The sequence below is a fragment of the Mustela putorius genome, unplaced genomic scaffold (genome assembly GCF_011764305.1).
Source record: "Mustela putorius furo isolate JIRA1106 unplaced genomic scaffold, ASM1176430v1.1 tig00000145_pilon_pilon_pilon, whole genome shotgun sequence".
NCBI classification, from domain to species: domain Eukaryota; kingdom Metazoa; phylum Chordata; class Mammalia; order Carnivora; family Mustelidae; genus Mustela; species Mustela putorius.
Window position 1 is genome coordinate 22,458,963 of NW_025421294.1, and position 21,947 is coordinate 22,480,909.

At 50.1% G+C, this 21,947-nt stretch overlaps 1 protein-coding gene across 10 annotated transcripts in view; it reads left to right on the forward strand.

Annotated features, from left to right (window-relative positions):
- Window positions 1-21,137, forward strand: part of SIL1 (SIL1 nucleotide exchange factor) — a 239,619-nt gene extending 218,482 nt beyond the window's left edge. For 9 of the 10 annotated variants that reach the window (XM_045075450.1, XM_045075451.1, XM_004744853.3 and 6 more), the window contains 3 exons: window positions 16,537-16,633; window positions 17,075-17,239; window positions 20,614-21,137. In XM_045075450.1, coding sequence (XP_044931385.1) covers window positions 16,537-16,633; window positions 17,075-17,239; window positions 20,614-20,973 — 622 coding nt within the window. In that variant the 3' untranslated portion in view covers window positions 20,974-21,137. The remainder of the gene's footprint in view (window positions 1-16,536; window positions 16,634-17,074; window positions 17,240-20,613) is intronic. The other variant, XM_045075445.1, reaches the window with a different exon arrangement.
- The last annotated feature ends 810 nt before the right edge of the window (window positions 21,138-21,947 follow it).

Sequence of the window (21,947 nt, forward strand, 5' to 3'; positions counted from 1 at the left end):
GGCACTCCAGGCAGAAGCAGTAAAGAGCATAGCACATCTGAGTAGAGGAATTCATTTGGGAAGAGGAGGCCCACTTTTGGTCCTGACGTAGGGTCAGTTCCAGCAGATTCTTGGGTGGAAGCATTGAGGCAGCTGTTACTGCTTACAAAGCATGCACCCACCAAGGACCAAAGGAAGGCCCATATGTGGCCCATAGGCGTTCTCTGGTGGAGGCCCTTGGGTTAGAGCTCTGTGTTCTACTACCTCCCATACCTAGCTAGGGCAGGGTCTGCTATACTCCTCCTCCTTCCCACCGCCCCTGCCTTCAACCCTGCCTCTGGCTCAAGCCCACATTAAAGGCCTTCCAACTTGGATGTGGGCCCAGGTTGGAGCTCATTACAGCCCTGTGGCCAGGCCCTCCATTTTCTCTTCCAGGTTAAGACTTGGCAGGCATCAAAGACTGCCAGGAACACCCCACAGGCCTTCTCCCTTAATGATCTCTCTCCTTTCCTCGGTCTGCATGGCCTCCCTAGCCAAGCTTTGCTCACCAGAGCCTCTGGTGACTTTTCGCAAGCTTTTCTCCATTCCAACAAGCAGAATTCAGTGACTAATTGCTGGTATTTTTTTTTCCCCTCAAGACTCTATTTATATAGGCTGTCATGTTGGGGGTGGGGAAGAGCAGGCTTTAGTCTTGGGAGGACTGCTGTTTCCTGCTACTGCCATCATTAGACGGAGGCCCATGTGGCATTGATGTCCACACTTTGTCTTTATTCTTGTATTTTTTTTTGTCGTTTCGACATTTGGTTCTTTGAACATCTAACATCCCTTTTATGCTTCTCATCTCCCACGGAAGATTGTTGTATTTTGTCCCCCACCGAAGCTGAGTTTTCCTTTTGTCAGATTTCTCACTTTCTTCTTTAATGTATTTTGATCAGTGCGGCCATGTAGGTCTGGGTTTTATTGGGAGCTTTTCATCTTGGCAGTGGCCCTCCGGGCTTGGGTCTTCTTGCAAAAACCCAACTCTGTTTCAGGCCCCTGAAGCAGGCCTTTCCTGGCCACGGCTACAGAGAGCCCAGCCTGTCACCTGTCCAGGGACATGCTCTAGCCAACAATTCTCAAACTTAAGCATGCATGAGAAGCAACAGGATTTAACTGGGATCTGTTAAAATACAGATTGCCAGGCCCCTCCCCTAAAGCTTTTCATTCAGTAGGTCTGGGTTGGGGCCTGAGAATTTTTATTGCATATTATTTCCCAGGTGATGCTGGTACTGCTACTCCAGAGACCACATTGTAAAAACAAAAACAAAAACAAAAACCACTGTTTTAGTGTAATTTTTTTTTTATCTTATGCCAGAGTGTCAAAGATCCTAGAGAGGGGAGAATAGCTGAGGACCAGGTTCTCTTTTCCCCGTACTGGGCCCAGCTCTCCAAAATTAGATGATGACAGCTGTTGGCAGTGGCATCGTGATATTTAAACATTTTTACAGTGATTTCACTTGTCCTAAGTCATTTGATACAGCAGATCCTTTGGTTAACTAATGAGTTTTTTCAGTTGAGAAGGTCAGATAAGAGCTCTTTCTTGGCCTTCCAGCTAAGAGTTTGTGGTGTTCCCCCAGCTGAATCCAAGTCTCTTAGCTCCTATTCTTTTTTTTTTTTTTTTTTTAGATTTTATTTATTTATTTGACAGAGAGAAATTACAAGTACACTGAGAGGCAGGCAGGCAGAGAGAGAGAGAAGGAAGCAGGCTCCCTGCTGAGCAGAGAGCCCGATGCGGGACTCGATCCCAGGACCCTGAGATCATGACCTGAGCCGAAGGCAGCGGCTTAACCCACTGAGCCACCCAGGCACCCCTCTTAGCTCCTATTCTTGAGCTTTCGGTACTCTGCCACTTACTACATCTGTGTGATGTGACCTACTACGGTCACATCATTATCTACTATGTGACACTATCTACTGTGTCACTATCTACTATGTGACCTTGGGAAAAAAGTACTTAACTCTCTCTGACTTAGTTTATTGATTAGTAAAATGGGGGTAAAAATACCTGCCTCATAGAGTTGTCATGAGGATAGTGTGACTTAACATTTTTTTTTATTAGAAAGATTGTAACTCTTTCTGTGGGGTACAGGGGGAAAGGGAGATGCAAACTCTCTGTGGGCATGGAGCCCAACTCAGGTCTTGATTCCAGGTCTCTGGATCGTGATGTGAGCCGAAGGCAGATGCTTAACATACTGAGCTACTCAGGAGCCACTTGACTTAACATTTGAAAAATATATGACAGCTATGAAAGGACAGCACTCCAGAATTCATTCTCCTCTTGACTGTTAGGGACTGCCCTTAGTTTGGCGTTTCTGTTATTACAGGAGCCCCAGAAGAACGTCCCACCACTCACCAGGCAATATTCCTGGCCGTTAGGACAGGGCTCCATCACTTTGGAAGGGCCCTTCTCTCCATGGCCTGCTGTGAAGGAACTGGAGCATAGCAAGCCAGTGGATGGCCTTTGCCTCCAGGAGTTGAAGATGAGGCTGTTGCTGATAGGCTGGGTTGGTGTGAGAAGTTTAAGACCAAAGGGGAGCCCCTAGGAGAGCAGCCCGCATCACCTTATGCCCTCCTGGGGAGCTGCTGCCATTGAGGCCCTGCTGCTGTCTAGACCCTGCAGCACTCAGTGTTGAAATAGCCCTTGGAGCTTCATTTAGAGGGAAGAGAAGTCAGGCCTGCCTTTTTGGGGTTTTCTCTTTTCCTGCTTCTCTTCTACCTTCTGATGGGGGCATTCATAGAAGTAGCTGTGGTTTTACATAAAAGGCTGGCCCTGATAATGTTGTTATTATTGAACCTATTGAGCTTAATGTCTCAGGAACAGTTATATTCGATATTTCATTTAATCCTTACAACAGCCTTCTGAAATTATCTTCATTTTACAGATGGAGGAGGCTTAGGCAAAGACAGGTTAATTAGGCTGGTCTAGCTCCAGAAGCCATGGTCTTTACCAGTGCGATGCTGCCTCCTGGGACCCTGCCCTGATATTTCCCTCCGTGGTGCCTTGTTTCCCTCCCATGGATTCCTGGCCTTATCCTGTTCCCAGGATCCTTTGCCCCTCAGCTCGCTCCCTAGAGTCCAGGCCTGTGCAAAGTCTTTATTTACCTTTGTACCTTTCATAGAACTTGACACAAAGCCTTATACAGAGGTTGACCATATGCTCCATTTATACTTCTTGTCCTAGTACAGTAATTAATAGTACCTCCTTTCACTCTTTTTAAAGTGTCTCATTTAGACAATAAATTATGTGGTCACTTTACTTACACATGACCGATTCTCCCAATCCAGGGACAGTGGCATTTTAATAGAGGAACCTGAAAGACAGAATTATCGTTAAGACTCAAAGAAATAAATCGCAGATGGTAAAAATTTAAGCACTTTTACAGCCCAGCGGGCAAGAGGATTTGGACAGAGGTTCTGCTCAGCACCCCACAAACCTACCACATAGAACTATTCCCAAGTCCAAACTCGAGGCCTGTGAAGGTCACCAGGCTGGTCTCAGATTTCACAGGGCCAGAGTCCTACTGGGTAGCTTCGTGGAAGTGTCTGACAAGCAAGGCCAGAAAACAGGAAGGAGTGCCAAAAGCATTTGCTTTTCCACCTCTTTTGGGCAGAAGGGAGCCTTGCCTAGAAGCTAACTATCCTCAGCAACTGAGGCTTCTTGCAGAAGACAGCCTCAAGCGGTGGTTGGTGGGGTGGGGGGGACTGGCCCTTTCCAGTGTTGAACTCAAGCTTAGTGGGAGCCTACACTTGGGGTCCCAGTGCTGGGGGTTCTGTTTACCACAGGCTCTACCCCATACCATAGACATGGAACCATAGCAGCCCCTCAGCCTTGGTGTGTGCAAGTCACATTCTAGGCTGTGTCCTTGGCCCATTTGTAGGCAGCTGGAAACTGCTGTGCATATGTCGGTTCACACTTGAACTGGTTTAATGTTTTTTCTTTTAAGCTGCAATCTAAAATTCAGCCAGACAGGCTTTAACGAGCACTAAATCGTCAAGCCTTTTGTTTCCCTTGCTATTCAAGCCATAGAGATTTTGTATTTGATTCAGCAACAATTGCTGTATCTTAAACAAACCATTTACATTTTGACATTAACTATTTTATGAGTGTAACTTTTTTGTTGGCATCAGAATGGTTCCAGCAGAAGGCCTTTTAACGATTTATTAGAAAAAGAGTTTAAAGGGTCTGTGGAAGGTGATTCTTAACATTTTCTTTGGGGACAAGAAAGACTTTTATCTGAATTCATGTGGGTAATACATACAGACGTGTAACCTTTTTCCTCCTATCTTAGTGACTTGATCTCAGGTCATTCTTCTAGGGCACTTTCCTGGTCAAGCCGTCCATTTTTCAGATTACACCTAACACTGGACTCTTGCACAGGGACTTGTCTAATAAACTACCTCTCTGCGTGTCCTGTTGGCTGCTAATTTTGTTTACTAGGGGCAGAGACTGTTTTCATTCTTTGCTCCGGCTCCAAGCTGCTTAGCTGAGGAGCCTGTGCACACTGGGCCCAATCAGGATTGGTCAACCAGCCACTGGGATGAAGAGCCTCAGTCAGATAAATTACATGCTCACAAAGGAAGCATCCATCATTCTGTCTGCAGAAGCTGAGAGACCTGGAGCTGTTTTCTAGTTCTTATACCATCACAGAGTAGGAAGTCTTCTCTTTCCTCCTAGGCCCCCATTCCAGTGCCTGGTGACTCAGTTCTAAGGGCCTCAGGCAAGGCAGGCCTTCTAGTTCGGGTCCTACATTAGGGGAAGCTCTGTGTCCTTCTTCACCTGGAGTCTTAAGCCTGACTAGGGAGTCAGGAGACCCACTCCATCCAGTCTTCTCCTCTGTTATAGTGTGACAGAAGTGGCTAGGGGCAGGGAACCCATGCTTACCTGAGCCAGGAGAAGAACCACACAAACCTTCCCTAGCTGGGGAGGCCCTATTGATCCACCCCCACAGAGAACCAGGAACCTGGGTACTGCAATTCCTTCTCAGAGCTATAACTAATTGTTCATAAAGATCTTTCCGAATACCAATGATGCAAAATATTTGAATGGTTTACCATATTGTTCACCATATTTAAACTGTCAGAAACCTTAAATATCTGAGCAGAACCTCAGCAAACAAAGGATATTTTGGGGACTTGTTATGTATGTTGTACAGCAGAGAGATTTGTAGTCTATATGACTTCCAAATCCTGTAAACGAAGCATTTCAGTGTTGTCATTTTCAGCTATAGACCATCCCACGATTGTTGCTTTTTCTTTTGCTATTAAGAGATGGCTCTGTAAGTCAATTATTTCTCAATAAAACTGGGGGGTAGGGGGAGAAGAATGGCTTATTCATTAACATTTCTGCAGTTTGTGGCAAAAGCCAAACAGGCCCTGCTTGATTCCATTGGCTCTGATAAAGGGGAGGAGGACGTTGGAGGGAAGGGTGAGTGATTGCCCAGCACACACCTCTGAGTCCTTGAGAGCAAGATCTGGGTGAGTAAGGGAATTCCTTCCTGAGCCACCAAGGGACTATCGAGAAGTTGTATAGCCTTCAGTTGGGAACAAAGATTGGCTAGGTGATTTCCCTGCAGCCCTCTCACCCTGTGGATCTGGCCTGCTCTGGTCCCCACCCCCCCCAGCATCTTGGGTGACAGAGATAACCCACCAGCTGGTATAGATGACCTCAAGTAACATCCTCTCTGTGTTCTCTAATAAACTTGATAAATCTGACTGTGTGAAAAATCTCCCATATGCTTTAGTCTAAATTTTCTTCTGCTTAACCTTGTTACTCCTACCTTGCCTCCCTCAGACTGCCTGAGACAATTACTGGGAGGCATTTGTTGAATAATTAGAGGCCACAGATAATTTCTCTTTAGCTCTCAGTCTTGCATGTTACCCACCCTGTGGCCTCCCTTTAGCCAGCTCTAATTAGCTTCTTTGATCCCTTCCTCCCAATTTCTCCCTCTAGCTTGTTAATTACCTTTCTCCCCCATGAATTCTTTCTGCCCTGCCTTTGTCCATGTAGCCAGAGGAGCTGAGAATGACAACCTAGGGCCACTCAGTGGGAGGTGGTACTTCTTTGTCTCCAACCACAGGTAACCCCTCCTACTTCTGAGAAGCCTGAAGACCCAGGCTCTCCTTAGCAGAAAAGTAAAAATAGTGATTTTCATTAAATAATATAAATACTTTATGATAAAACAACTATGAATAGAATGCTTAGTATTTGCCAGGAGTTGTGCTAATCTCCTTATATATTATCATATTTCATCCCCATAACAGTCCCAAAGGATAAATACTACTAAGCCCTGTTTACAGATGTGGAAACCAAAGTCCGAAGAGGTTTTGAATAAGTTGTTCAAGTCCTACAACTTGGAAACACCAGAAAGTAGGACTTGAACCCATTTCTCTCTGGTGCCAGAGCAACTTTTATTCACTAGTTTGCTCACTGAGTTTGGGCTTTTGATGAAATAAAAGTTGAGATCATTGGCTCTTGGCCTACCCCAAAACACACAGACTAACCATGGGATAAGATGTCAGCTAGTTACCGTCCGTGTAGAAGAGGCTCTCTGAATTGAGAGGCTAAAGCTGGTGCCGAAGCAAGCCAATGTGGCACTTCGGGTCTCTGTGTATCTAAGCAGCTAGAAATCTCCTTCAGTAGAAAACAAGACCCTGATAAATTCTTGATTTGCTCTAATTCTTAACTCACTTTTCTCTCTCAGATGATTAAGGGAACCATAAGGAAAAGGGCCTCACTGAAATTATATTCTGAGCAACAGAAAGGATATGTTCAGTGAAGTGGCAGTGTTGGGGACCTTAGCAGGAAGGGGCCATATTTGGAGAAGCCAAGGGAAATGTAGAACTCTCTGGATTTGGGGGAAAGCAGATTGTAGAAGGTCCAGGAGCAGGTAGATAGGATGTTTGGGCAAGAGCTTCAAAAGGAGGATGACTCAGTCTGAGAAGTGAAATGTGCTCACGTTGGAGGGAAGGGTGAGTGCTACAGGAACAAGGCAGGAGACGCCTAGAGGTCAACGTGGCCACACAGCGAGCAGTTAGAGTGGAGTTTTTTTGGTAAGAGATGAAAAAAGGTGAACAGAGAGGGTGTGAAGCTCTGACAACACTGTCAGGAATATCAGGAGGGTGTGACCTGGGATGCTAGGAACGAAGGGACCTTCCCAAGCAACGTTAAGAGTGAGAGCATGGCTGGGGGGCATCAACCCATTACTTTGGCAGATAAGTCATTGCAGCAGGTGAGGGCATCCCCATCCTCCTTCTTAGGTTTGTTTTGCTTCTCACCTCTCTTTTAAGGAGAATGGTCTTCCTGGGACAGCTGGGTGGCCCAGTCTTCTAAGTGTCCTACCCTTGGTTTTAGTTGAGGTCATGATCTTGAGGTCATGAGATCGAGCCCGTGTTGGGTACAGAGATTACTTAAATATATAAAACTTAAGAAAGGGGGGAGACCTTAAAAAAGGAGGGGAAAAAAGTGAACACACACACACATGCAACTACAACCCAGGTCAAGCAACAGAACTTTGTCAGCACCCCAGAGAGGACTCTCTCATGTTCCCTCCCAGTTTGAACTTCCTTTTCAGAAAGATTTGCCATCCTGGGAGCTTAGGTGAGATCTGTGCATTTCAGGAAAGCATTCAGCAGAATCTGATGATTATCTAATAAGTTAGATAGAGAAATGATGTTAAAGATGTGGACTTGTAGCTACTTGAACAGTCAGACCTAATAGATGTTTGTTTACAAATGGTCCGGTGTCTATAATAGAGTCTTGACTGGGTTGTTGTTCTAGAAATCTCATGTCAGACTCTCAGTCCTGTCCAGGCTGCATTCAGATTCTTACATAAGGACCTGGGGGCAGATGACACAGATCAGAGAGGGCTTAACCACCATGTTGGGCACATAACAGAATGAGGATTCCATAGTGACATGCTAAGGGGGAGGTCTTGGGTAACAAAGTGGTATTTTAAATCTTGTTATTCTTAATTTTATAAAAACCCATATTTGTTGTTTAAAAAAAGAAATCCGGGAGAAGGGGGTGGGGTTATGGACATTGGGGAGGGTATGTGCTTTGGTGAGTGCTGTGAAGTGTGTAAACCTGGCAATTCACAGACCTGTACCCCTGGGAATAAAAATATATGTTTATTAAAAAATAAAAAAAAATTTAAAAAAATAAAAAAAGAAATCCTACTGGCCAGAGACAAATACATGATGTCATACTACCCATATCCTTTGGTAACTTGGTTTTTGCCTTCTGTACTTCGGTTCAGGGCAATGTTGGAAATCCTTGGCTTATCACGTGAACAGCTTTTAGGGATTGGATCTAGGCAGGCCTAGTGTGAATCAGTTCTGCAGTACCCCTGCCAAAAACCTATATGTGACCTGAGGCATTAGTCACAGCATGATCCTGGGCCAGAGGCAGCTAGGCCCCCTGGACTAGAGGGGTTGACCAGGCAGGAGCCCTGCAGGTAGGTTTGCCAGATTTTGAGGGGAGCTTTCTCTAGTCAGTTGGCTGCCCCTAAGCTTCAGAAGGGGTAACCTGTCAGGACAGTCAAATGACCTTCTCCACATTGAGAGGGCAGACTTGGGACCAGTGGGTATAAATAAGCTTCATGAAAGCAGATTTCAGTCCTTATCAGAAGACATTTTTCAAGCAATTAGATGAGTTTAAAACTCAAGGCAGCATAAATCGTTTGAGGAGCCCCCTACTGCTCTAGTCTTCAAATACTGGGCTGTCAATTATCAGAGGTGCTATACCAGGTAAGAGGTTGGTGATTGGGTCTAGTTATCCTAAATGTTGGTCCTCACATCAGTGCCAGGCATATTGGTAAGGATCAGGTGGAACGTTTATGAAAAATCAGGTTTTTGAGCCCCATCTCCTGAGGCTTTGATTCAGTATGTATAAGATAATGGTTAGACTCTGTTAGAATTTTGAAACACTGCCCCAAGTGCTCCTTGGTGAAATGGCTGATTCTACAGCTGGTACATCTAAAGTACAGTATCTTGTGCAAGAACGTCTTAGGCCAGAAAGTCAGGAACTGCTTAGAGCATGATGAAAATAAGTAGAAAAGGCACAGAAGCCAGTATGAAAAAGGCTCTGGTGGCTATATAAGGGGGTAATTTGAGCATCAAAATAAATAATGATAGAAATGGATTATAACCCATTATAGATTAATGAAGAGTCCATGAATCCATATTGATAGAAATGAGTAAGTGAGAACATAGGAAAGCCTTTCCTTTCCCGTAGACTGCCAGCACAGACGGGTAGAAGCAGTGATCAAGTTTGAATATCATTTGACAAACATCATGGTAATAATAATTTTATAAAAGGAAGAATGATCAATGAACACCAGAACTAGTGGGTGAAAGTTTGCTGAGGAACAGGCTGTTTTCATATTTCAGAATGTGTCTCTCCACAAAATATGGATTAATTTCAAAGGGCCAGATAACATCTTCATAATGGAGAAATCTGGTAGACGCCACTGTGACCAGTAATCCAAGTAAACATGGCCTTCCTGACAATCATGTGCCTCCTGACAAGATGCACCAAGAAAGACACGACATTGCTTTTTACGGTGATCCTACCAACGTGCACAACCTCAGTCTAAGCATGGGAAACCGTCAGACTCCGGAATATTCTACAACTGGCCTGTGCTCTTCAAAACTGTCTGTGGACAAAAACAGGCTAAGGAGGAAGTGTCAGGACTAGAGGATTTGAGACATGCTGCTGAGTTCATTGTGCCAAGTCCTGGATTGGACAGAAACCAAAATTACTTTATAAAAAGGATAGTTTGGGGACAGTGGATAAAATCTGAATATCTGTAGATCATAGATTGATGTTAATTTCCTCATTTTGATAACTATCCTGTGGTTCTTAAGACATACACTTGATACATTTAGAGGTAAAGAGGCAACTTACTCTCAAATGTTTCAGGAGAGAAAATAATACGTCTAAACATATATAGAGAGAGAGAGAAAGAAAATTAAAAAGCAGATGCGGTGAACTGTTAACAATTGATGAATCTTAATGGAAGTCCTTTTACTCTTTTAACTTTTCTGTAAGTTATCTGTGTAATTTTCCTGTAATTTTTAAAGTGCCCAGTCTGAAATCGTTTGAGGGGGAATACAAATCAGTGTCCCTGGTGACTGTGATGCAGTTATGTATGGAGCTAGCAGATGTCTGTTAAGATTCCTTGGGACTACCTTCTCTGAGGCCCTGTTTCTTTTTCCAGAGCTGGGCATTTGATCTCTGTGCATGTGTGCAGTGGACCTCTTAGAGATACTCTTGTGAGCACTATCATTGTGGTGAAGTGTGTGTGCCCCACATTTGCTTACACAACTGGCTTCTGGTTGTGAACTATTTATGAATGGGTCCAGTGATGCTCCTACCCTTCCCCTGTCCTGATGGAACCTCTGAAGTGGCCCAGTGTGGTTCCCATCATCCCAGTTGTGGTATGAGCCTCATGTTATAGGCTGGTTGTTTTGGTTCTCCTGGGGGCTTCACTTTGATGTGGAAGAGTTGTATGTGGTATTTATTCTTTACCTGTTCTGTTGTTATTCAAGTTGGTAATTGTCCATCTCTTGATTGACTAATTGATTGCTTACCCCCACTTAATCCCTAGATGGCAGGCTAGTATAGATCCCCAGTGACCTGCCGATTTCAAGATTACACATCCTGCAAATCCTTGTGTTCCACAGATGATCAACGCCACACGCTAGGTCACGGGCAAGGAGAGGCCCGTAGAGAAGGAATCTTTCTTTCTGGGCAAGAAGGTGAACAGTTAACCACCACTTCATCAGGCAGGATTGCAGATGATGAAGCCTGACCACGTCCTCCCCTGAGATATGCCCCCTTTCCACACTGTGTAGATTGTTCTCAGGGAGTATTTCACAACAATGGCAGTTTTTTCCCCTCTGTTTTTAAGAGAATGAAAAAAAGAATCATTATCCTACGTAGAAATATGGTGAGGACTCCTGAGAGAGCTCATACCCCGATGCGTGGATAAGCCTTGAGTCTAGGTTGGGACTGGGACTCTGAATGACGCGAGCTCTGCTTTGGAGGGTTTCCCCTTGGTATCTACTCAGCCCCATGTAATGAGTTAACCTGACCCTTATTTTCCAGTCCAGAAGTCTCTGGCTTTTCCGGGTTTTTTTCCTGCCATTTCCAGTTACTCCGATTCCCTTTTCCATCCTTGTTGTTCCACTTCACCCCAAACAGGATCTCTATGTGTTTCCTGTTCCCATGCATATGGCCCCTGATCCTAGCAGCACCTGCTCTGTGGCTCTGTGACCCTGTAGTTGCAGGGACCCTGCCCTGAAGTGGGCCTGTGCTTGGTTTAATGCTCTGCCTGCCCTTTCCATCTTGAAGTTTCTAGTTTCTAATAGTTTTTGAACACGGGCCCCACGTTTCCATTTTGCACTGGCGCTGAAAATTACATAGCTCATCCCGAGTGGCAGAGAGCGAGAAGGGCAACTCGTGGGCGGCACTCTCATGGGGCCTGTGGTGGGGCTTGGCTGTATACCCTGGGATCAGCTGAACCACCCAGACTGCCCCCCAACACTTGCTCAGCTTTGCTTAGCTGAAATATGATCTCTGACCCTTGGCAAATTGCCTACATCAGTCACCCTGACCCAAACTGTTTGGTTTCTGCACATGTAATCATTTCCATTTCTGTGATCTACCCCTCCCCCAGCCCCACCCAAGATTTGCAAAGTAGCAGCTGCTGCCATCCCTTTGCACACAGACAGCTGACTTGCCTGCTGATTGTGAACATCCCAGTAATCCAAGTGCTAATGGTATTTATTCAGTCCAGCCGGCTTAGCCCTGAACAAGGTTTAGTCTCATTTATCTCATCAGAGACAAGCTACGTCCTTAATATCCTTCTGTTGACTTTGAGCACACCAGCTCCACGGATGTCGCTGAGAGGCAAACCAGGCCCCTGCCCTTTTAACGCACTCAAATCCCCAGCTGTCAGGCTCCACACCTTTCCGCCCCGCCCCCTGCATGGGCCACAGCTCCCATCCTGAGCCTGTAGCCTGGGAGGGAGATGAAGCCAGCATATATGTGCCCTGGACATCTGTGTTCCCAGGACAGCTGTGTTCTCGAGGATATGGTCTGGGCTCTTTGTAGCAAACCCACCGTAATTGTAATGTTTCCATCACATTGCATTGGCTGCATTTTGGCACTCGATACCTGTTGTATCTTTAACACAAGGTAGTATTAGTTCTGCCTCATAGGTAAGGAAACAGAAATGAAGGGACTTGCCCAAGGTCATCAACCCTTGTTCATAGGATTCCCACCAAATGTCCTCCAGGCACTGGCCCTTGTACATCCCCTAAACTCACTCAGCTTTCTGGGGCATTTCATCCCCCAAAGCACAGAGTAATGAACATTCAGAGCCCAAGGCTAAGCTGCCAGGGGAGGGAGAGGTTCTGAGAGCATGTTGGTACCTGCCCCTCCACAGTGGATTGCCTGAATGCCCAGCTTACCTATTCCCGCCTGGCTGGACTGAGTGTCATTTGGAAACTCTACCTTCATTGGAAGAACACACCTCTGCTGTGTTCCTTAGCCCCTTGATTGGGCAGGACTAAAAGACTGTTTACAGAAGGTATTGTACAGAACCCCTGACGCATGCATGGTGCCCCTCAACTCGGGAGTAGGGCCCACAGTTACATGGGCACCATACCTTCATTTAAGTTAGGAGAAAAGGCCCAGGGCTATTGAGACCACACTTGGCCACAGGCCCATGTTTAGCTGATGGTCCTGCTCTCCTCACCCAGGTTCTTTAGGACTTGGCTGCAGGTGAAAAAGTAGATTTATTGGGGCGCCTGGGTGGCTCAGTGGGTTAAGCCGCTGCCTTCGGCTCAGGTCATGATCTCAGAGTCCTGGGATCGAGTCCCGCATCGGGCTCTCTGCTCAGCGGAGAGCCTGCTTCCCTCTCTCTCTCTCTGCCTGCCTCTCCATCTACTTGTGATTTCTCTCTGTCAAATAAATAAATAAAATCTTTAAAAAAAAAAAAAGTAGATTTATTGCCTTATGAAAGTGATTTCAGTAAGTGACAAAGTATCAGGCTTTCACTTTTTCCCTTTGGTTTCTTTCTGTGTGACTTCTATTTTGTTCTACCTTAATGAGTTTCTCTCCTTGGGGATGGGGTGGGACCCGGCCACTGTTGTCATGACCCTAGGTGCTCCTGGCTTCTAGCAACCTATCTTATGGAGAAGAGGACTTCTTTTGGTCGTGACTCCATTATAGACCCAGGGCTCTGGTTGCCCAGTCCTGGGTGACCCACAGAGGCCATGGTGGTGGCAGGCTATCATGGACCAGCACCCAATCCACAAGCCCTTCCCCATGGTTTCGGGAGTTGCCATAAGTTCCCCATCAGGACCATAAGGAGTGGGAGAGGGAGCAGTGTCTCAGAGGAAGGGAGGCAGGGGTATCACTACTGGGAGGCGGGACAGAGGGATGCTGGGCAGATACAGGTGCACACTGCATAGCCACAGCCAACCTGACCTGGGAGTGGTAAGTTGTGTCTGGTTCAGAGTGTTCTACCATCTCATCTCTTGTCCCCAGGGCAACTGGGCCCTCTCTGGTGTCTGCTCGTCACCAACTTTTCATTTTACTTAGGGTTTGGTATTTGCTGTGGAAGGAGGAGCAGGAGCAGATTCTGCTTGCTGGATGAGGTCTGGGTCCTGCATCACCCTTCCTAGGTCCCAGCCAGCAGACTTCAGTGCTGTCGGTAGCTTGGCCTCCTGACCTGCACCTTTTTGTCAGCTGCACCTCTTGGCCCCATTTCCATGACTTTCCAGGGTAGCTATTCATTCAATGGTCTCACCTCTCCACACACAATCATGCTGTTCCCTGAGCACCTGCCCTTCCTCCTGTCTACAAGCTGTCTTCTTCAGCCTCCTGCAGTGTCTCTTCTCCAGTGCAGACCTCCTGGATCTTCCAGCCCAGACCTTCCTGTTTTTCCTCCGGACCCTCTGCCCGCCCCCAGCCTTAGGTTCAGAGCAACTTGGTCTGGCCTCATGTTAACATCATTCATTCCCTCTGTAACTTCTAAGTAAAATCTGGTGGATGGTCTCTGTCCTGTGTGTGGATCCTGGCTTGTTCAGTGGCAGAGGGCTGGCTGAGCTTCCCCAAAGACCTGTCCTGTATGTGGGGCTGCCCGTACATCATTCCTAAGACAGACTGCTGTCTGACCCTCTGTCACTTACATCAGGGCTCCCGTGGAAAAGAAGCACCCGGGAAGCCATGGGGATTTGCCTAGATGGTACGTGCCCTCCCCTTAAGGCCCTGGTACTTTGTTTCTTGTTGGTGCTTTGGTTCCCTTAGGGGTTTGAGCCTTCTCTCCCCCCTAACAAGCAAGACATGGGTGAGCACGGTTCCCCTCCCTCCTAACACTGCCTTGCATTGTGACAGGACTACTCCTCTGGGTGGTGTCCAGGTGGGTCCCGGTACCCAGCATGCCCAAGTGGCTTTCCTAAGGCACCTGGCAGGTGATTCTCTCATCTCTAGGTCTTGTTCTCAGCTCCATGTGCTGTCTTTGGAGGACCTTGCCCCTGCCACCGTGTGGGCCCGTGAGCGATGGTGCTTCCTATGAGGCTGATGTGATGTTGGGTCTCACAGCCCCCCTTCCTTGGGAGGCAGCTTTTGACGTCTGTGTGAATTTCTCAACATGGTCGTCTTTTCCTAGAAAAGACCCTGCCTGTTGCGGGTGAGCATTCCTCAGGCACATGATGGCAGAGGCAATTCTAATTAGCTCACGCTTTGATGAAGCAGCTGCCTTTCTCAAGTTAGGGGGAACAGTGGGCAGGGGAGAGGCTCAGCTCCACAGCCCTCCTGCATTAGTGCCCACCTGCTTGTCTGGAGAGGAGCTGTCAGCTTCCCTTCCCCAGAGACCCTGGCCCATCTCCAGGCTGCGCCTGAGACACACTGGTGGGGTTGCCATGGGACAGGCTGGCACCCACCCTGCACATCCTTTCTGGCTGAGACGATGCAGAGGGACCCACGCACCTCCCATTTAGAGCAGGGAAACTGGCTCAGTGTGCTGAGTCTTCTTTGAAACTTGAAGCTGATGCCTGGTAGGATCGGGCCCCATCACCATGCCACTGGGCCTGCTTTCATGGGGCGCCTGCCATGTGGCAGGCTCTCTCTTTCAAGCAGTAGTGTGCATTCTTGTCACCTGCCTCCCATTTCCTCTGGGTCTCAGACCCTGCCTCACTCTGCAGGATCACAAGGGACCCTTGCCAAAGTTGGGGGTTAAGAGGAACAGGTGCTCTTTCAGTCTCCAGGGAGCTGGTGGCCTGGCTTAGGTGAAGGAGCCAGAGCCAAGAAGAGACTCAGTGCCCTTTGTGGGCTGTCTATGCAAGTGTGGCAGCCACTCTGTGACCTCTGGTCTGGCCTCTCCTCTTCCTTCTGGCCTCAGGGTTTTAGGAGCCTGCCACATTTCTTCTCTGAGGCCTCCTAAGTGTCTGGCAAGGGAGCCTTGACCTCCCTCGAATGCCTAACCACCCAGGTCCCTGTACTTGACACTTCTCCCTAACTGATCACTAATTTGATCTTGGAAAGCAAGAGGTTCCCAGTCTTATCTCCTCCCGGGCACCCTGCCCTGTGGAGGCCTCACTGGCAGGGCCCCTATGCTTTCTTCCAGGAGAGTTATGCCTGAATGTTTGAACCTCCTTGCTCTTTTGCCAGCCCAGAATGGGGAGAGGAGCTGGAGAGGCAGCTCTGGGTTTTGAGTGTTACAGTGTTGCTGTGTGTGGGTTGGTTTAGTCCTGGTTGTGCACACATGTTGATTCATTCTGGCCCTCTTTTCCTGGGCCCCATAACAGAGGCTATATGCTGAGTACTGATAACATGGGGGCAATCCCAGCAGCTACTCTCACAGTGGGGAGGCATCTGGGTTGGTCTTGTTTTAGGCTCTGCTCAGGTTCAGAGGCTCCCTGGCTCTCATTCGTTCTTGCGGTCTTTTTCCCCCACAAACATTGACTATATGTTGTCTATGTACTCCAGCCAGAAGAGAAAAGAGGAGTGGGTCCCAGCACATGGCCAAGAGGAGCTCATAATCAGAGAACAGACCTGTCAGTAACTGCCCCCAGTGTATGATTGCTTGGGGTGATGGAGGGAGGAAGACCCAATGTAGGCCTGGGGACTGTGAAGGAAGGCTTTCGTGGAAGGGACACTGAGTAGCACCTTTAGCATCGGGAGATCTTAAAGGGGTGTAGGTGATTTCCCTTCCCAGATCACTCCAGCCCAATGTTTGCTGGGTAGTAGGATGTTGTGGGAGCCGTTGGTCTGTGATTTTGGCCATAGGCTTTGGTACCCAGGTCGATGTATAGTCATTCACCTATTCAGCCAGCTAAGTTCTAGCTTGTCCCAAGGGGGAATGCTCCTTTGGGCACCTTAGTTTTCCCCAAGGGATGGCTGGTACATTATCACCCCCAAACCACCAAGATCCCTGGGCTGTGCACAGTGATGTGTCCCCAGCTTGGTGAGGAGGTATTGTGTCATGCTGCCCTGTACTTTCCCTCCAGCAACCCAAAGGTTCAAGTAGAGGCCATTGAGGGGGGAGCCCTACAGAAGCTGCTGGTCATCCTGGCTACGGAACAGCCTCTCCCTGCAAAGAAGAAGGTATGTATCTGCTCCCTCCCTGCTGCCCAGCCCCTAGCACATCTGCAGAGCCTGAGAGACAAGGGTCCCTTTTTTGGCTGTGCGTGTCACCCTTGGGGACCTGAGTGCTCACCCATCCACTGGGTGGCATAGGGGGAGAGGTCCCACTCACCTCAAGCAGCATGACAGCTTGCTGAGGCATCTGGAGGCCTCAGTTCAGCTCCCATCATAGTCTGGGATACCACCCTCTGGCTTCTTGTGTTGTGGTCTCTCTGCCTAGGGGGCGATGTTAAAGGTGTCTCACCCCTCTTCCAGCTTTCACCAAACTGTGTTCTGGGGTATAGCTGGACCTGAGAGGGACGAAAAGAATGGAGGCTGGGCTGGGGTCGTCGGGGCACTTCTGGCTGCGTTTACTGGGCCCTGGAACAGGCTGAGCAGCATGGGGCCCATAACCCTCTGCAGGTCCTGTTTGCGCTGTGCTCCCTACTGCGACACTTCCCCTATGCCCAGCAGCAGTTCCTGAAACTGGGGGGCCTGCAGGTGCTGCGGAGCCTGGTGCAGGCAAAGGGTACAGAGATGCTGGCTGTGCGTGTGGTCACTCTGCTTTATGACCTGGTCACTGAAAAGGTGAGTGCCCAGACCTGGGGTGCCTCCGGGTCACTTTGCTTTGTTTTGCTTCTAGCCTTTTGGCCCTGGCCTCTTCCATGCTACCTTCCATCCTCCTAACAGTGATTCGGAGAAAACGTGCCAGACTGTGCTGGGTAGACCTAGAGGCTGTGGAGGCCCCTCCTTGGGATCCTGAACCCAGAATTTCTGAGGGAGGGTGTCCCATGGGATGTGACAGCTAAACTGAAACCTGAGGGCTGGTGAGGAGGGGGGAAGGGGCCGGGGTGCCAGGGATGGGGGTGTGCCAGAAATGGCCAGGATCGGCCCTTCATGGAATGACAGGTCATTTGGTTAAAGCCTAGGGTGGTGCAGTAGGGAGCAAGGTGGATGGAGCAGCTGTGTCGGGGAGCCCTCGAAGCAGCCAGAACGACAATGAGCCAGAGCCTGGAAAGAGGCTGAATCTTTAGATTCTAGAAATGGGATCTTTGGATTTTTAAGTTTAGATTTTTAGATTTTGATCTTTAGATTCTAGAAACATGCAGGTTCCTCCTCTGGGAGCTTTGACCCTGGGCAAGGGCTTGGCCACCCTCGAGGGGCTCAGGGACCCTGTTGTTGCCACCTGGCAGGAGACTTGGTGTCCAACCCACTTTGGTCTTTGTGAGCCTGAAAAGTGTCTTAATTAAGAACAGAGTGCAGCCAGCCGGGCCTGGATTCTGAATGCAGCGGCTGCAGAGTGCAATAGCAGAGATCTCAGCTCGCTTTCTGGCCACGCTTTCCCTAGAACAGCCAACTGGAGCAGGCTGGGCAGCCCCAGAGCCACCGCTGAGTCTCGGAGGAGGAGAGGCCCAGGCCTGCCTCCCTGCTCCTGCCTCACATTGAGGGTGGGAGTGTCTGGAAGTTGCTGTTGTGAGTGCGTGGACTCTCTGGTGCTCCCTGTGTCTCCAGGCCTGGCTTGTCCTTCATTCTCTCCTGCTCTCCCCCTCTCTCCCTCTTTTTCTCCCCCTCTCTCTCTTTCCCCTCTTTCTCGTTCTTTCTCTCTCTCCAAGCTGCAGAAACCCAGAACAGCAGGCAGCCATGTGGTGCTCACATCCAATTAATAAGGCCTGGGCACAGTTGACTTCCTGGCAACAGGCCAGCAAGCCTGGAGAAAGACCTGTGTGTTGGCTTGGCATTTCCCGGGAGAAACTGACCTCTTCCCTCTGCTGAATTCAGTGTCTCTTTGCCACCCCTAGTCCTGGCATGGCAGGTACCATGGCATTGGCATGTCCCCAGAGAGCTGCCCAAGTCAGCCGGCCCTCAGGGCTCACCTTGAGGCTTGGGGTGCTGAGAACACTGGTGTTTCTCTGTGGAAAGTACTGGGATAGCTGTCCCTCTGCAGGCGGGGAGGACAGTGGAGGAGTTTCTGCCGCCGGTGAGCGTAGGACAGGTGTCAGCCGAACTGTGTTTGAGGCAGCTGGGGCTTCTCTTTTCTTGTAGTTCCCCGGAAAGAATGAAAACCAATTAACCCTGGGTCTGGGTCTGGAGCTGCGTGAGATGGCAGCGTGTCAGGTTGCCGTTGGAGGTGCCCCACGGCTTGAGGGTGTTGTGGGAAGGGGGCAGCTGCTTGGCAGAATTCCCGTGGGGAGTGCGCCCACCTCTCACGGTCTCTGTCCTCCTGGTGCTTTGGGGCAGACTTTATTGACAGTAGCACCTGGAGCATGTGGGCTGCAGAGGCCTGCTGTTGGGGGACTCTGACCTGTTTGGGCAAGTCAGGGGAGGCAGTGAGATCTGAGGGGTGAGTTAGTCAGGGAGTTGGAGTTAGGTGGGAGTGCACCTCCTAGCTGCACCTTAAGGGCTCTGGGGGACAGTTTGTGTGACAGGTGCATGAGTTAGGGCGTATGTGGGGATGAGGCCCTGCACAGGTTGGGGTGGACCCTGCAGGGCCTTTAAGTCCTTGGGAAGGGATTTAGTTATGAACATCAGAAATGCTCAGTTGTACAGGGTGTAGGGCTGGACAAGTCTACTGTCAGCTGGCTGGAGGTGGTCGTGAGTGGGAGGCAGGGGGCTGACAGGTGCTGTGAGTGGCAGTGGACGTGGGGCAGAGACCAAGGGCGGTGGGGCCTTGAATGTTCCAGGTGCAGCTGGGGTATGTGGGGTAGCTTAGGAAAGGACTGTCAGAGCCCTCTCATCCTTTTCTGGGCCAGGATGCTGATCCCTGCCCCTCCCTGCTTCCTCCACCAGCCCCAATGGACCTCAAGGCCATCCGGTGGTGCTCTGTGGTCCCTGCTCTTTGCCTGGGCTTTCCTCTTGTCTTCCCTGTCCTTGGCATACCTTTTTCTCCCCTGGAATAAGGGCAGAGCTTCCTCTTCCGTCTTGTAGGTACACTTAGTACAGCCAGTAGCGCATGTCTCCACCCTCTCCCTGCTCATCCTCCACCTCTGACATTCGAGAGAAGCTGGTCACTCACATTTCAGGTGTGTCCTACCCCTGTAGCCTGGCAGGCATGGCTCCCACTGTATTGTGCTGGCGGGGCTGGGTTTCTGTACTTTAGAGCCACTGGCCAAGCTTGTGACTTTCTGCCCAAACTTGTCTCAACTCCCCAGGCCCTTGGCATAAAGGCCACACACAGCCGGGACTCAGCCAGACCCTCACGCCCCCTGGGCCAGAACAGCCTCACATTCTACACACAGGAAGGGGGCCTCAGCCTACTGTTGTGACCCGCCCGTGTGTGGACCCTCCACCCTTGTCCACTTGGACAACTCCCACATAGCCCTCCAAACTCAGGGAAGTGCCATCCTGTTCTCTTGGCTGTGCCCTCTGTCCTCTGAGTGAGTGAATCGTGTGGAGGTGAGGCTGCCACTGCCACGGACGGAGGTGTAGATGGTGTGACTCAACTTGAGAGCTGAGCACCCATTGCTAGGTGTGCTGTGTGCTGGGCACTGGCCGTGTGTGGTCCTGAAGGGGGCACATCATCACATAAGAGATGATGCCGGGCCCATCCAAGGCTGTTCGGCTGTCAGTGGCGGAGCAAGAATTCAAACCCAGACTGCTGGTATCCACCGGGCACTGCTGAATTGCAGTCATTGTGCTCCTCAGGGATTACTCCGTTAATTTCTCTTCTCCTGCTAGACCCTGAGCTCCTCAAGGGCAGGGACCATGTCTCCGTCTAGGTTTCTCCGGCATACTGCACAGTTGTTTTTGATGAATGGATGGAGGGACAGACAGATGGACCTATGGGTGGATGGGTGGGGGAGCCTGATTGAAGCTGTGAATCCAGCTGGCCCTCTCCCATGTTGGGCCTTTGAGGCCCAGAAGGAAGAGCGGGTGGACGGATGATGAGCCACATGCCTTCCCATGACTGCTCTCTTTGTGTTCTCTCCCCCAACCCCATCCCGGGTGCCTGGCCATGCGGACAGCAGAAGTTTGCTGAGGAGGAGGCCGAGCTGACCCAGGAGACGTCCCCAGAGAAGCTGCAGCAGTACCGCCAGGTGCCCCTCCTGCCAGGCCTGCGGGAGCAGGGCTGGTGCGAGATCATCGCACACCTCCTGGCCCTCCCTGAGCATGATGCCCGAGAAAAGGTGCTGCAGACGCTGGGCGCCCTCCTGGCCACCTGCCGGGACCGCTACCGCCAGGACCCCCAGCTCAACAGGACGCTGGTCAGCCTGCAGGCTGAGTACCAGGCTCTGGCCGCCCTGGAGCTCCAGGACGGCGAGGATGAGAGCTACTTCCGGGAACTGCTGGGCTCCATCAACAGCTTGCTGAAGGAACTGAGATGAGGCAGCTCCCTGCCACTGGGACTGGACTGGGACATTAGTGAGGCTGACGGACACCAGCTTGGGTGGGCTCCTCAGGGGACAGTAGCCAGGGGGGAGGACTTCCCTACTGGGGCCAGGGCATCATCTGGGCAGTGCCGGCTTGACCATTAAATGGAGGCATGAGGGCCATTGTCTGTTGTGTGTCTCTGCAGACCGGACACAGTCCTGTGGTTGAGGGACTATGTCTAGGAGCCCCCAGGTCACTGGGTAGATAGGCACCCCAGAGGCCCCTGATGACACGGTGGATGGTCGGCCTGGGGCATCCAGTAATAGGCCCTATGGGAAGGGTCTGGGCTCAGGAGTTGGAAAGCCCTGGCTGGGACCTTGCTCTTCCCCACCCAGGAGCTCTGTGACCTTGGCAAGTCATTTACCTTTTTGTGGGCCTATTTTCTCAACTGTCAGAGGGGATGCCATTAAGTGCGAGCAAACCTGCAAAAAGCACTGCAGCAGGGCACCTGTGCTTGTTCCTTCCCCCACCTTGCTCTGATGGCAGGTTGGTGCTGGGGTGGGGGGGTCATCTCACTGCCCCTTGTGCATGGAAATAGCTTTGAGGCCCATGGCAGTGGTACTCTGTCAGCCCTGGCAGCTTATGGGTTGGGCTGGAGTGATCGGCACTGGGACCAGGGTGCTGGAAGGATTGGGGGTGACTTGCGGCACTCTGGAGGGCTTGGGTGTGGGCCTCGCTCTTGGAGAGGAGTGAGCTCCCTAAAACTGGAAGTAGGAGCCCAGGCCTGCCTGGCCCACCTGACAGGGCAGAGATGCGTCTCTGTGCCCTCGCCCCTCCCCTGTATCAGCCGAGGTACACTGCGGAGGAGGCCTCAGAGGCGGGGGCAGGCGAGCCTGGCAAGTCCCGGCCCCCACCCCACAGAGGCTGAGTGCCAGGCTGGGAGCCTGCTGCAGGTTGCCACGGCAACTCCGTCCCTGGGCTTTCCTGA